This window comes from Notothenia rossii, assembly GCF_949606895.1.
Source record: "Notothenia rossii genome assembly, chromosome: 5".
Classification (NCBI taxonomy): Eukaryota; Metazoa; Chordata; class Actinopteri; order Perciformes; family Nototheniidae; genus Notothenia; species Notothenia rossii.
In genome coordinates, this window is record NC_136903.1 from 851,028 (window position 1) to 866,452 (window position 15,425).

The window sequence follows — 15,425 nt, forward strand, 5'->3', positions numbered from 1 at the left end:
CAAGCTAACTTCCAGCTAAAGCTAATAGCTGCAAGCTAACTTCCAGCTAAAGCTAATAGCTGCAAGCTAACTTCCAGCTAAAGCTAATAGCTGCAGGCTAACTTCCAGCTAAAGCTAATAGCTGCAAGCTAACTTCCAGCTTAAGCTAATAGCTGCAGGCTAACTTCCTGCTGAAGCTAATAGCTGCAGGCTAACTCCTCACTTTGCACCTACAGCCTCTGCGTCCGTCATGGATACTTTTTTCCGGCGTCACTTTAAGAGGAAAGAGGCTGCCCTGCTGCCGCTGAGGAAGTCACGGCGCCGCTCCAACGCCGGCCTGCCCTCCGGCGCCCTGACGCAGCGCCGCCGCTCCAGCGCTCACCTGCAGCCGGTGCACCTGGGGAAGGGGGTGGGGCCTGTGAGGGGGGCGGGGCCTCCGAGGAGGCGGAGCTCCAGCACAACAACACCCAGGTTCACTGTGGGCAAAACAGGGAAGAACCTACGTAGCATCGACGCCCCCCTGCTGGGGTCCTCCATAATGCTGGCTAGCCTCATGATGACCGAGGAGGAGGAGGAGGAGGAGGAGGAGGAGGAGGAGGAGGAGGAGGAGGAGGAGGAGGAGGAGGGGGCGAGGCTTCCTTCAAAGGAGAAGGAAGAGGAGGAGGAAGAGGAGGAGGAAAAGGAGGAGAAGGAGGCGGGGCTTCCTCTAGAGGAGCAGCAGGTGGAGTTGAGTTGCCTCCAATCAGACAGCAGCGACTACGACAGCCAATCAGAGGCAAGCCAGGTGTCGGAAGAAGACCCTCTGGAGGACCACGCCCCCCTTCAGGTGGTGAGGGAGTCCCCCCCCTCGCGGCCCCCCCCCTCGAGGCCCCTGATCCCTCGCTGTCTGCGCAGGAACTCCTCTCAGCTGTTCTCAGGAGACCTGAGGAAGAGGAGGAGGGTCTCCACCATCTCTAAGGCCGGGAGCCCCTGGCCGGGGAGGGGGGGGGCGCCTCTGGGAGGGGGGCCCCTGAACACCCGCAGGACCTCCGTCTACCACCAGGGGGCTGTTTGCAGGGGCCCCAGACCCCTGATCCCCCTGGAGAGCTGGAGCGACTTACTGCTGTATGTCCCTTACAGTCAGGGGCCACAAAACCCTTAAGTCAAGATCATCTCTTAAAGTCAAGACTAGATTTGAAAAAAAGTTGGTTGGAGAAAATACCTTAAGTGAAGAGCTTTCTTAAGGTCTGACTTAAGGTTGCTTAAAAATATAATCGGTTACACAAAACACCTTAACCTGTTAAGCCCGAGAGACCCCGGTACCGGGGCCCTCCTGCAACATCTTGCAGGATACTGTGTCTGAGGGCATGTTCATTTAATAAACGATGAATGTTTTATATCCATGTAACGGAAAGAAACTCATCTAACTGATCATTTTAATTGTTCTTCTCCAAAAACCCCACAATGCTAACGCTGAGCCTCTGAATTAGCAACAAGCGAAAAATGCTAACAGATGACTGCACCGGAACTCACAAAACCTTATTATTTATCTTTGCTGCACATCCAACACATCGTTTCACATCGTGAGGAGACACAGAGTCGAGGGGTACCTTCATTATCACTCAATTATACGAACTCTCGGAAATAATAACAAGAACAGACATCAAATCATATGGAGCTAGGTAGCTAGAAATGCTAACATGGCTCGCCTGTGTGGTAGTCTGGTCAAAACTGGTCTTCAATGGCATTAAAACGATAAAAACGCTGAAGTGAATCCATAGGTTAATCCAATGTGTCTGTGTCCCCTTGAAATGATTTCTGATAACCCATGAGCAATAAACCTGCTTTTCCGTTTTGAGATGTCAGAGACAGCTTCACTCTGGAGCAAAACTGCGTGCGCGAAGCCCCCACCTTTTTGTTTTAGCATGTGTGTGAGAGGGGAGATTCCCCTTCGATTCTATTGGCTCTAACCGTCTAACCCATTTCCACCCAAATCACCTCAGAGGTGGATTTTTTTGCTAAATCTCTCTAAAAAGGTGAAATATCACTTGTTTTGCATCAGTCTTGATACAGGGCACTTCTTATCTGTTGTACTTTGGATTCCCAAAGCTTTTAGTCTACCTCACCATCATCCAAGGGTGGTTTTCACTATAAGTGGACGGACACTATAATTTACAGTTTTTTACTATGTTCAATCTGAATTTTCTTTAAAATAAAAAACATCTATATTGATTCTGACTCTTCTACATCCAACTCACAGGTTTATCATTACTTTGAGAAAAAAGATTATTAATGTTCCCCTTTTAGAAGATATGGTCATTTGTTCTGGGAATGTCATTTTTCGAGCCTGAAAAACAGGATCAGGGCTAAACTGGTTGAGTACCTTTATTTTCTAAAGAGCGGTTCTGGGTTTCCTTAAAGTCTGTTTATATTTTCCTTAAAGTCTGTTTATATTTTCCTTAAAGTCTGGGATGGTTGCTCAAAGTTGGTTGCATATCCTGAGTTAAGGTTTTATAAAAATACATTTGGTTGCACAAAACACCCTCCTTAAGGTATCCTTAAAATGTTGACTTAACAAGGTCCTTATATCTGTTTAATCCTTAAGGAATCCACTTAGTGAATCAGTTGCACACGAGTAAAGAAATGACTTCAGAACTGAGTGTTTTTACTGACAGAAGGGACTGATCGGAAGTGTCTCCTGTCTCTTGTCCTTAAGGAAAGCCTTAGTGAAGGGTCTTCCTCTCGAAGCGTCCGACCAGGCGATGCCGGGACAAAGTGAAACTCTTCAGGAGCCGAGCAGCACCGTGGACTGGAGCGTGAGTCAGAACCTCTTTAATACTTTATAATGTTAACAAGAACAATTCACAAGGTTCCCACAGAACCTCTGGGTTTAATACTTATATTACATATACATATATTAAACAAGAATATTAAAAAGAATAATTCACAAGGTTCCTACAGGCCTAAGGTGTCAGAGCTCGGACCAGAAAAAAAATCGTAATTAATGACTAAAAACTAAATAAAATACTAAATACAGAAACGTAATAAAAAACGTTATAAAAACGCGACTGGCATGAGGATCAGCACCTCCAAATCTGAGGCCATGGTTCTCAGCAGGACCGATGGACTGTCCACTCCAAGTAAGGAACGAGGCCCAAGTGAAGGAGTTCAAGTATCTCAGGGTCTTGTTCTCGAGTGAGGGAACGATGGAGCGTGAGATGGGTCGGAGAGTCGGAGCAGCGGGAGCGGTACTGCAGTCTCTTTACCGCACCGTAGTGACGAAAAGAGAGCTGAGCCAGAAGGCAGAGCTCTCTGTCTACCGGGCCATTTTTGTTCCTACCCTCACCTATGGTCATGAAGGATGGGTCATGACCCAAAGAACGAGATCGCGGGTACAACCGGCCGAGATGGGTTTTCTCCGCAGGGTGGCTGGCGTCTCCCTTAGGGATAAGGTGAGAAGTTCGGTCATCCGGGAGGGACTCGGAGTTGAACCGCTCCTCCTTCGTGTCGAAAGGAGCCAGTTGAGGTGGTTTGGGCACCTAGTTAGGATGCCACCTGGGCGCCTACCTAGGGAGGTGTTCCAGGCACGTCCAGCTGGGAAGAGACCAAGGGGTAGACCTAGGACCAGGTGGAGGGATTATATCTCTTCTCTGGCCTGGGAGCGCCTTGGGACCCCCCAGTCAGAGCTGGTTGATGGGAAAGGAACGTTTGGGGCTCTCTGCTGGAACTGATACCTCCACGACCCAACCACGGATAAGGGGAGAAGATGGATGGATAAAAAATGTAATCAAAACGTAATCAAAAACAAAATAAAAAAAGGTTTCCTTTAAAGGGGACCTATCATTCAAAATGCACCTTTGTACGTCTTTCATACATGAACATGTGTTCCAGGAAATCACCAAGTGTCAGAAAACACAACCCCCTCTCTTTTCCTTCGTACCCAAATCTCTAAAAACAGATCTGATACAGACTGATACAGATTTGAAAATTCTCTGACGCCAGGAACGAGGAGCTCCGCCTATATGGCCAACTCTCCACCTATCAGGGGAATGTGGGGTTGGGCCACGGCCGGCCATTGCCACTCGAAAGCGCTGGAGACGCTGTAGTACATATGCCAGGCCTGTAAGTGGCGCTGTAGTCTGCCACAAAAGCAGCGAAGAAGACTTCCCATGGTTGCCATGGTTACCCTTCTGTTTATTCTCCGCTGTGGCTCTTTCTCTCCCTCCCCGAGGCAAGCGCTGTAATTTAATGCAATCCCTTCCTCGCTGTAGTTCTCTCCGGTAGTCCACCAGCAGAGGACAAGCACCCACCTCTCCGCCTCTTCCAAGGGAGGAGGGGGCCGTGCGGCAGAGTGTCCGTTAAAGTTTCAATCTTCCGGACAAATTAGAAAAGTGCCGATCAAAGGTCTTCTTTGTTATTTATTGCAAAGACAGGGAGGAGAGGAACATAGAGAGACCTTATATAGGTATGGTCCTGAAATACATTATTCTAACACAGCACGACAGCTCTCATGTTCTGACCCAGTGACCCTCTGTGTTTCTGGATGTTCTGACCCAGTGACCCTCTGTGTTTCTGGATGTTCTGACCCAGTGACCCTCTGTGTTTCTGTATGTTCTGACCCAGTGACCCTCTGTGTTTCTGGATGTTCTGACCCAGTGACCCTCTGTGTTTCTGTATGTTCTGACCCAGTGACCCTCTGTGTTTCTGTATGTTCTGACCCAGTGACCCTCTGTGTTTCTGTATGGATGTTCTGACCCAGTGACCCTCTGTGTTTCTGTATGTTCTGACCCAGTGACCCTCTGTGTTTCTGGATGTTCTGACCCAGTGACCCTCTGTGTTTCTGTATGGATGTTCTGACCCAGTGACCCTCTGTGTTTCTGTATGGATGTTCTGACCCAGTGACCCTCTGTGTTTCTGTATGTTCTGACCCAGTGACCCTCTGTGTTTCTGGATGTTCTGACCCAGTGACCCTCTGTGTTTCTGTATGTTCTGACCCAGTGACCCTCTGTGTTTCTGGATGTTCTGACCCAGTGACCCTCTGTGTTTCTGTATGTTCTGACCCAGTGACCCTCTGTGTTTCTGTATGTTCTGACCCAGTGACCCTCTGTGTTTCTGTATGTTCTGACCCAGTGACCCTCTGTGTTTCTGGATGTTCTGACCCAGTGACCCTGTGTGTTTCTGTATGGATGTTCTGACCCAGTGACCCTCTGTGTTTCTGTATTTTCTGACCCAGTGACCCTCTGTGTTTCTGTATGGATGTTCTGACCCAGTGACCCTCTGTGTTTCTGTATGTTCTGACCCAGTGACCCTCTGTGTTTCTGGATGTTCTGACCCAGTGACCCTCTGTGTTTCTGTATGGATGTTCTGACCCAGTGACCCTCTGTGTTTCTGTATGGATGTTCTGACCCAGTGACCCTCTGTGTTTCTGGATGTTCTGACCCAGTGACCCTCTGTGTTTCTGGATGTTCTGACCCAGTGACCCTCTGTGTTTCTGGATGTTCTGACCCAGTGACCCTGTGTGTTTCTGTATGGATGTTCTGACCCAGTGACCCTCTGTGTTTCTGGATGTTCTGACCCAGTGACCCTGTGTGTTTCTGTATGGATGTTCTGACCCAGTGACCCTCTGTGTTTCTGTATTTTCTGACCCAGTGACCCTCTGTGTTTCTGTATGGATGTTCTGACCCAGTGACCCTCTGTGTTTCTGGATGTTCTGACCCAGTGAGCCTGTGTTTCTGTATGGATGTTCTGACCCAGTGACCCTCTGTGTTTCTGTATGTTCTGACCCAGTGACCCTGTGTTTCTGTATGTTCTGACCCAGTGACCCTCTGTGTTTCTGTATGTATGTTCTGACCCAGTGACCCTCTGTGTTTCTGTATGTTCTGACCCAGTGACCCTGTGTTTCTGGATGTTCTGACCCAGTGACCCTCTGTGTTTCTGTATGGATGTTCTGACCCAGTGACCCTGTGTTTCTGGATGTTCTAACCCAGTGACCCTCTGTGTTTCTGTATGGATGTTCTGACCCAGTGACCCTGTGTTTCTGGATGTTCTGACCCAGTGACCCTCTGTGTTTCTGTATGTATGTTCTGACCCAGTGACCCTGTGTTTCTGGATGTTCTGACCCAGTGACCCTCTGTGTTTCTGTATGTTCTGACCCAGTGACCCTCTGTGTTTCTGTATGTATGTTCTGACCCAGTGACCCTCTGTGTTTCTGGATGTTCTGACCCAGTGACCCTCTGTGTTTCTGTATGGATGTTCTGACCCAGTGACCCTGTGTTTCTGTATGGATGTTCTGACCCAGTGACCCTCTGTGTTTCTGTATGGATGTTCTGACCCAGTGACCCTCTGTGTTTCTGTATGGATGTTCTGACCCAGTGACCCTCTGTGTTTCTGTATGTTCTGACCCAGTGACCCTCTGTGTTTCTGTATGGATGTTCTGACCCAGTGACCCTCTGTGTTTCTGGATGTTCTGACCCAGTGACCCTGTGTTTCTGGATGTTCTGACCCAGTGACCCTCTGTGTTTCTGTATGTATGTTCTGACCCAGTGACCCTGTGTTTCTGGATGTTCTGACCCAGTGACCCTCTGTGTTTCTGTATGTATGTTCTGACCCAGTGACCCTCTGTGTTTCTGTATGTTCTGACCCAGTGACCCTCTGTGTTTCTGTATGTATGTTCTGACCCAGTGACCCTGTGTTTCTGGATGTTCTGACCCAGTGACCCTCTGTGTTTCTGTATGGATGTTCTGACTCAGTGACCCTCTGTGTTTCTGTATGTTCTGACCCAGTGACCCTCTGTGTTTCTGTATGTTCTGACCCAGTGACCCTCTGTGTTTCTGTATGGATGTTCTGACCCAGTGACCCTCTGTGTTTCTGGATGTTCTGACCCAGTGACCCTCTGTGTTTCTGGATGTTCTGACCCAGTGACCCTCTGTGTTTCTGTATGGATGTTCTGACTCAGTGACCCTCTGTGTTTCTGTATGGATGTTCTGACCCAGTGACCCTGTGTTTCTGGATGTTCTGACCCAGTGACCCTGTGTTTCTGGATGTTCTGACCCAGTGACCCTCTGTGTTTCTGTATGTTCTGACCCAGTGACCCTGTGTTTCTATATGGATGTTCTGACCCAGTGACCCTCTGTGTTTCTGTATGGATGTTCTGACCCAGTGACCCTCTGTGTTTCTGTATGGATGTTCTGACCCAGTGACCCTCTGTGTTTCTGTATGTATGTTCTGACCCAGTGACCCTCTGTGTTTCTGTATGTTCTGACCCAGTGACCCTCTGTGTTTCTGTATGGATGTTCTGACCCAGTGACCCTCTGTGTTTCTGTATGTTCTGACCCAGTGACCCTCTGTGTTTCTGTATGGATGTTCTGACCCAGTGACCCTCTGTGTTTCTGTATGTTCTGACCCAGTGACCCTCTGTGTTTCTGTATGTTCTGACCCAGTGACCCTCTGTGTTTCTGTATGGATGTTCTGACCCAGTGACCCTCTGTGTTTCTGTATGTTCTGACCCAGTGACCCTCTGTGTTTCTGTATGTTCTGACCCAGTGACTCTGTGTTTCTGTATGTTCTGACCCAGTGACCCTCTGTGTTTCTGTATGTTCTGACCCAGTGACCCTCTGTGTTTCTGTATGTTCTGACCCAGTGACCCTCTGTGTTTCTGGATGTTCTGACCCAGTGACCCTGTGTTTCTGTATGTTCTGACCCAGTGACCCTCTGTGTTTCTGTATGTTCTGACCCAGTGACTCTGTGTTTCCTGCAGGAGAACGCTCTGTTCGGAGATCACATCTGGTTTGAGACCAGCGGCTCCGGAGACTTCTGTTACGTGGGAGAGCAATACTGCATCGCCAAATCTCTGGTGAGTCTTAGTACAGAAGGTCCTCTTCAATACATCAATGACTACAATCCAAATGTTTCCCAGAATAGGACTTTTTCCATTTTTTTACGTTTTACCCAAAAATGACGTAGTTACAAAATTTACTTTTTTACACAAAATTAAGTTTTTTACAACATTTTACAATTTTTACAACAAATGAACATTAGCTTTGATGTGAATCAGCAGGATAAAGTACAGCAGCTGAACTTGTTCTACGTTCCCAAACAAAGAAGACTTTCCTTCAGCGAGCCGATCTCCCTAACGCCCTCATGCTTTCACCAGACACACGCTGTGAAGCTTCCACTCTGCATCACAACAACTCTCTTTCTTCCTGCAGCAGAAGTCGGTGGCGAGGAAGAAGTGTGCGGGATGTAAGATCTCCGTCCACAGCCTCTGCATGGAGCAGCTGCGGAAGGTGCTTCTCTCCTCCCTTTATATCACTTTTATATATCGATATGTCCTCACCCTCCATCCTCTGTCTCCAGATCAATTTCAGGTGCAAGCCGTCGTTCAGAGAGCCAGCGTCTCGAGCCGTGAGAGAGGTCAGAGCTGCACTTTGTTTCCGCTCTCCAACTACTAATGGGAACAAACGAATCAGCAAGTCTTTAAAACAAGTCTTTAAAACAAGTCTTTAAAACAAGTTTTTAAAACAAGTCTTTAAAACAAGTCTTTAAAACAAGTCTTTAAAACAAGTTTTTAAAACAAGTCTTTAAAACAAGTCTTTAAAACAAGTCTTTAAAACAAGTTTTTAAAACAAGTCTTTAAAACAAGTCTTTAAAACAAGTCTTTAAACAAGTCTTTAAAACAAGTCTTTAAAACAAGTCTTTAAACAAGTCTTTAAAACAAGTCTTTAAAACAAGTTTTTAAAACAAGTTCTTAAAACAAGTCTTTAAAACAAGTCTTTAAAACAAGTTTTTAAAACAAGTCTTTAAAACAAGTTTTTAAAACAAGTTTTTAAAACAAGTCTTTAAAACAAGTTTTTAAAACAAGTTTTTAAAACAAGTCTTTAAAACAAGTTTTTAAAACAAGTTTTTAAAACAAGTCTTTAAAACAAGTTCTTAAAACAAGTCTTTAAAACAAGTTTTTAAAACAAGTCTTTAAAACAAGTCTTTAAAACAAGTCTTTAAAACAAGTTTTTAAAACAAGTCTTTAAAACAAGTCTTTAAAACAAGTCTTTAAAACAAGTTTTTAAAACAAGTCTTTAAAACAAGTCTTTAAAACAAGTTTTTAAAACAAGTCTTTAAAACAAGTCTTTAAAAAAGTCTTTAAAACAAGTTCTTAAAACAAGTCTTTAAAACAAGTTTTTAAAACAAGTCTTTAAAACAAGTCTTTAAAACAAGTCTTTAAAACAAGTTTTTAAAACAAGTCTTTAAAACAAGTCTTTAAAACAAGTCTTTAAACAAGTTTTTAAAACAAGTTTTTAAAACAAGTCTTTAAAACAAGTCTTTAAAACAAGTTTTTAAAACAAGTCTTTAAAACAAGTCTTTAAAACAAGTCTTTAAAACAAGTTCTTAAAACAAGTCTTTAAAACAAGTTTTTAAAACAAGTCTTTAAAACAAGTCTTTAAAACAAGTCTTTAAAACAAGTTTTTAAAACAAGTCTTTAAAACAAGTCTTTAAAACAAGTCTTTAAAACAAGTTTTTAAAACAAGTCTTTAAAACAAGTCTTTAAAAATGTGTGTCATATTGCTATTTAAATAAAGCTTTATTCTCATAATTATCAATATTTCCTCCACCTTCCAAACATACGGGATGACTTAGCAAAGTGTAACAATGACAGAAGGCATGCGATGCATTTCTCACAACTTTTATATATTTGTTGTATTGTATCCGGTTATTGATCCGGCGTTGTGTTGTTTCAGTCCAACGCGGTGCGGCACCACTGGGTCCACCGGAGGCGTCAGACGGGGAGGTGTCGGCAGTGTGGGAAGGTGAGGGAAGTAACTCTTTACTCTTTGAGGTTGTAATTCACTTGATTATATTACTACTGTGTACTTTGACTCCACTACATGTATTTCATACCTTTAGTTACTTTACAGATCTGGATGAATGATGTGAAATATAATCAAGTGTTAAATCTTCTACTTTTACTAAAGTACAAGATCTGAGTACTTCTACTTTTACTAAAGTACCAGATCTGAGTACTTCTACTTTTACTAAAGTACAAGATCTGAGTACTTCTACTTTTACGAAAGTACAAGATCTGAGTACTTCTACTTTTACTAAAGTACAAGATCTGAGTACTTCTACTTTTACTAAAGTACAAGATCTGAGTACTTCTACTTTTACTAAAGTACAAGATCTGAGTACTTCTACTTTTACGAAAGTACAAGATCTGAGTACTTCTACTTTTACTAAAGTACCAGACCTGAGTACTTCTACTTTTACTAAAGTACCAGATCTGAGTACTTCTACTTTTACTAAAGTACAAGACCTGAGTACTTCTACTTTTACTAAAATACCAGACCTGAGTACTTCTACTTTTACTAAAGTACCAGACCTGAGTACTTCTACTTTTACTAAAGTACCAGATCTGAGTACTTCTACTTTTACTAAAGTACCAGACCTGAGTACTTCTACTTTTACTAAAATACCAGACCTGAGTACTTCTACTTTGACTAAAGTACCAGATCTGAGTACTTCTACTTTTACTAAAGTACCAGACCTGAGTACTTCTACTTTTACTAAAATACCAGACCTGAGTACTTCTACTTTGACTAAAGTACCAGACCTGAGTACTTCTACTTTTACTAAAGTACCAGACCTGAGTACTTCTACTTTTACTCAAGTGCAAGACCTGAGTACTTCTACTTTTACTAAAGTACAAGACCTGAGTACTTCTACTTTTACTAAAGTACCAGACCTGAGTACTCCCACCCGGCCTCCTTCAGAACACTTTGTGGTGTATTATTATATTATGTTGTGATTCAGAGCTCTTGTTTCCCTCTCAGGGGTTCCAGCAGAAGTTCTCGTTCCACAGCAAAGAGATCGTGGCCATCAGCTGTTCGTGGTGCAAGCAGGCGGTGAGTCACAATGAATCTTCAGATGTGTTAATACTCACTAACTGCAGCTATACCTCAGTTTCACTTCACGTTCACTCTGACCTAACCCTTAAATGGGCTTCACTCCTGTGTTATGCCGTTATGACACCCTAACCACACTGTTATTAGATCCATATCACGACTTCCTGTTTGTGTTTCAGTACCACAACAAGGTGACGTGCTTCATGCTGCAGCAGATCGAGGAGTGCTGCTCTCTGGGCGCTCACGCTGCCGCCATCGTCCCGCCCACCTGGATCATCAGGGTCCGCAAAACACAGGTACACACACACGTTTGTCAGCCTGTACTTGTGGGGACCAACCGACTCACCGACCGACTTATCAGGACAGCAGTATCATAGCTCATCACGCAAACATTTCCCAAATTGGGATCAATAAAGTATCTGTCTATCTATCTTTATCTATCTCTCTCTCTCTCTCTCTCCATCCATCCATCCATCCATCCATCCATCTATATATCTATCTATCTATCTATCTATCTATCTATCTATCTATCTATCTATCTATCTATCTATCTCTCTCTCTCTCCATCCATCCATCCATCCATCCATCTATCTATCTATCTATCTTTATCTATCTCTCTCTCTCCATCCATACATCCATCCATCCATCTATCTATCTATCTATCTTTCTATCTATCTATCTCTCTCTCGCAATCCATCAATCCATCCATCCATCTATCTATCTATCTATCTTTCTATCTATCTATCTATCTCTCTCTCTCCATCCATCCATCCATCCATCCATCTATCTATCTATCTATCTTTCTATCTATCTATCTCTCTCTCGCAATCCATCAATCCATCTATCTATCTATCTATCTATCTATCTATCTATCTTTATCTATCTCTCTCTCTCTCCATCCATCCATCCATCCATCCATCCATCCATCTATCTATCTATCTATCTTTCTATCTATCTCTCTCTCTCCATCCATCCATCCATCCATCCATCCATCTATCTATCTATCTATCTATCTATCTTTCTTTCTATCTATCTCTCTCTCTCTCCATCCATCCATCCATCTATCTATCTATCTATCTTTCTATCTATCTCTCTCTCTCCACCCATCCATCCATCCATCCATCTATCTATCTATCTATCTATCTATCTATCTTTATCTATCTCTCTCTCTCTCCATCCATCCATCCATCCATCCATCTATCTATCTATCTATCTATCTTTATCTATCTCTCTCTCTCCATCCATCCATCCATCCATCCATCTATCTATCTATCTATCTTTCTATCTATCTATCTCTCTCTCTCAATCCATCCATCCATCTATCTATCTATCTATCTATCTATCTTTATCTATCTCTCTCTCTCTCCATCCATCCATCCATCCATCCATCCATCCATCCATCCATCCATCTATCTATCTATCTATCTTTCTATCTATCTCTCTCTCTCTCCATCCATCCATCTATCTATCTTTTAAACAATATTGTTCTCCACTTACTGTCTGGATTGGTTTCTATATAAACTCTGGCGACTTCTTTGGTCCCCACAATGTCAGTGTTGATCCAGGGTGCTCACACTGTCTTATAAACAAGAATGACACACACCCATGTTGTGTTTGTTCTCCTCTGCGCAGACGTCTCTAAAGTCGAGTAAAAAGAAGAAAAGGACGTCGCTGAAAAGCAACAAGTCGAGCAAGAAGGGATCAGAGGTGAGGTCTTCTTTAAGGTTAGAATCACCCAATCGTCTTCTGAGTTTGTAATAACGTCTGCACTTAACATCATTGAACAGTAAAACAATTGTGATGCAATAAAATGCCCTGAATTGATATTTTAATTACACTTTTACTGACCAACTGCACAACCTCTTAATATCAGGTGACATGCAATAACATCACTGGAAACTCAAAAGAAGATGTTCTTGGAAATGTATTTGATTGTTTTATAAAATGTTAGCCTCTGTTTTGTCTTACCTTCTGATGGTGTTGATTTCATCTTTCTGGATACTTGCAGGTTAATGTCCTGTCAATACGTATTTCACTTTCATGCACCTTTGTCTAAAAACACAACACTGTCGTACATTTCAAGATCCTTGTTTTCAACACAAGACTCACTTTGTAAAAATTCATCAAAAAAAAGTAAAACATTTTGATACGATTTATAACAAATAAAAAAAAGATAATAAGTGAGAGAAACTCCCTCTGGAGGATTTGGGATTTTAGCCTTTGCAGACCATTAACATGCACTAACACCTAGAACTACAGGAGAGGGAAAACCACAGAAGAAGAACAGGCACTCTTTAAAGGTCCCAAAGGTCATCTCTGTATAGTCTGTGTATTCACTCTCTGTCCTACACGCCTTGTTGGAGCTCCTGCCCCCCCCCCCCCCCCCCCCCTCCCTGTGAGCCCACTGTGCTCTGATTGGTCAGCTCGCCCACTCTGTTCTGATTGGTCCTGGCTGTGAGTCTGTGTATGTGCTCACACACAGACTCACAGCCTCGCTGTGTCCCGCCGTCTCAGGCTGAGAAATCCGCGGAGCTGCAGCTGAGAAAAGATTGAGTGTGTGTGTGAGGAAGTTAACGTAACGGCTCCGCGGATTGGTCCATTTGGACCAATTGGTGCATTTGGGTATGGTTACGTCACCATACCCAGGAAATGTCCAACGAGGCGTTCTGGGGCAGCACAGCCAGGTCTTCTCTGAGTTAGAGTGTTACTCGCTACAGGGTGCACTTTGAGGGTTTGAGACTCTGCAGACCGTTCACATGCAGAAGCTACAGAACACAAGGGGACGGGTCAGAACCAGAGAAGCAGGACACGGGCCCTTTAAAGCAGGGGTGTCACACTCAAAGCATTTGGCCCGCGACTTCATTTAATGTGGCCCCTCAAGAGCTTGCTAATAATATAACACATTTATTATACGGTTAGAAAGAAGCGCTTTGCCCATAAACTACATGTCCCACAATGCATCTCATTTTGTGATGTCTGCTGTGCATCGTTTCTCTCTAACCAGCACAGTTACAGGCTGAGTTTAGTAGCTGTGGTTTATTGATCTGATGGTTTATTGATCTAATGGTTTATTGATCTGATGGTTTATTATATATATATATATATATAATCTGATGTTTATTGATCTGATGGTTTAATGATCTGATGTTTATTGATCTGATGTTTATTGATCTGATGGTTTATTGATCTGATGGTTTATTGATCTGATGTTTATTGATCTAATGGTTTATTATATATATATATATATATAATCTGATGTTTATTGATCTGATGGTTTAATGATCTGATGTTTATTGATCTGATGTTTATTGATCTGATGGTTTATTGATCTGATGGTTTATTGATCTGATGTTTATTGATCTGATGGTTTATTGATCTGATGGTTTATTGATCTGATGGTTTAATGATCTGATGGTTTATTGATCTGATGGTTTAATGATCTGATGGTTTAATGACCTGATGGTTTAATGACCTGATGTTTAATGACCTGATGGTTTATTGATCTGATGGTTTAATGACCTGATGTTTCATGACCTGATGTTTAATGACCTGATGTTTATTGATCTGATGGTTTAATGACCTGATGGTTTATTGATCTGATGTTTATTGATCTGATGGTTTATTGATCTGATGGTTTATTGATCTAATGGTTTATTATATATATATATATATATATATATATATATATATATATATATATATGATCTGATGTTTATTGACCTGATGGTTTATTGATCTGATGTTTGATGACCTGATGGTTTAATGACCTGATGGTTTAATGACCTGATGGTTTATTGATCTGATGTTTATTGATCTGATGTTTATTGATCTAATGGTTTATTATATATATATATATATATATATATATATATATGATCTGATGTTTATTGATCTGATGGTTTATTGATCTGATGTTTATTGATCTGATGGTTTAATGATCTGATGGTTTATTGATCTGATGGTTTAATGATCTGATGGTTTAATGACCTGATGTTTAATGACCTGATGTTTAATGACCTGATGTTTCATGACCTGATGGTTTATTGATCTGATGTTTATTGATCTGATGGTTTATTGATCTGATGGTTTATTGATCTAATGGTTTATTATATATATATATATATATATATATATATATATATATATATATATATATATATATATGATCTGATGTTTATTGACCTGATGGTTTATTGATCTGATGTTTGATGACCTGATGGTTTCATGACCTGATGGTTTAATGACCTGATGGTTTATTGATCTGATGTTTGATGACCTGATGGTTTCATGACCTGATGGTTTAATGACCTGATGGTTTATTGATCTGATGTTTCATGACCTGATGGTTTAATGACCTGATGGTTTATTGACCTGATGTTTCATGACATGATGGTTTAATGACCTGATGGTTTATTGACCTGATGTTTAATGACCTGATGTTTCATGACCTGATGGTTTAATGACCTGATGGTTTAATGACCTGATGGTTTAATGACCTGATGTTTAATGACCTGATGTTTCATGACCTGATGGTTTAATGACCTGATGGTTTAATGACCTGATGGTTTATTGACC

At 42.3% G+C, this 15,425-nt stretch overlaps 1 protein-coding gene across 1 annotated transcript in view; it reads left to right on the forward strand.

The window, feature by feature from the left end:
• The first annotated feature begins 222 nt into the window (after positions 1-222).
• Positions 223-15,425, forward strand: part of LOC307041209 (uncharacterized protein) — an 87,339-nt gene continuing 72,136 nt past the window's right edge. Inside the window, exons 1-10 of the mRNA XM_079684535.1 lie at positions 223-568; positions 692-1,083; positions 2,675-2,774; positions 7,715-7,810; positions 8,166-8,243; positions 8,314-8,370; positions 9,690-9,758; positions 10,779-10,850; positions 11,030-11,146; positions 12,483-12,557. Of these exons, the coding sequence (XP_079540661.1) occupies positions 230-568; positions 692-1,083; positions 2,675-2,774; positions 7,715-7,810; positions 8,166-8,243; positions 8,314-8,370; positions 9,690-9,758; positions 10,779-10,850; positions 11,030-11,146; positions 12,483-12,557 (1,395 nt within the window). The 5' untranslated portion in view covers positions 223-229. The remainder of the gene's footprint in view (positions 569-691; positions 1,084-2,674; positions 2,775-7,714; positions 7,811-8,165; positions 8,244-8,313; positions 8,371-9,689; positions 9,759-10,778; positions 10,851-11,029; positions 11,147-12,482; positions 12,558-15,425) is intronic.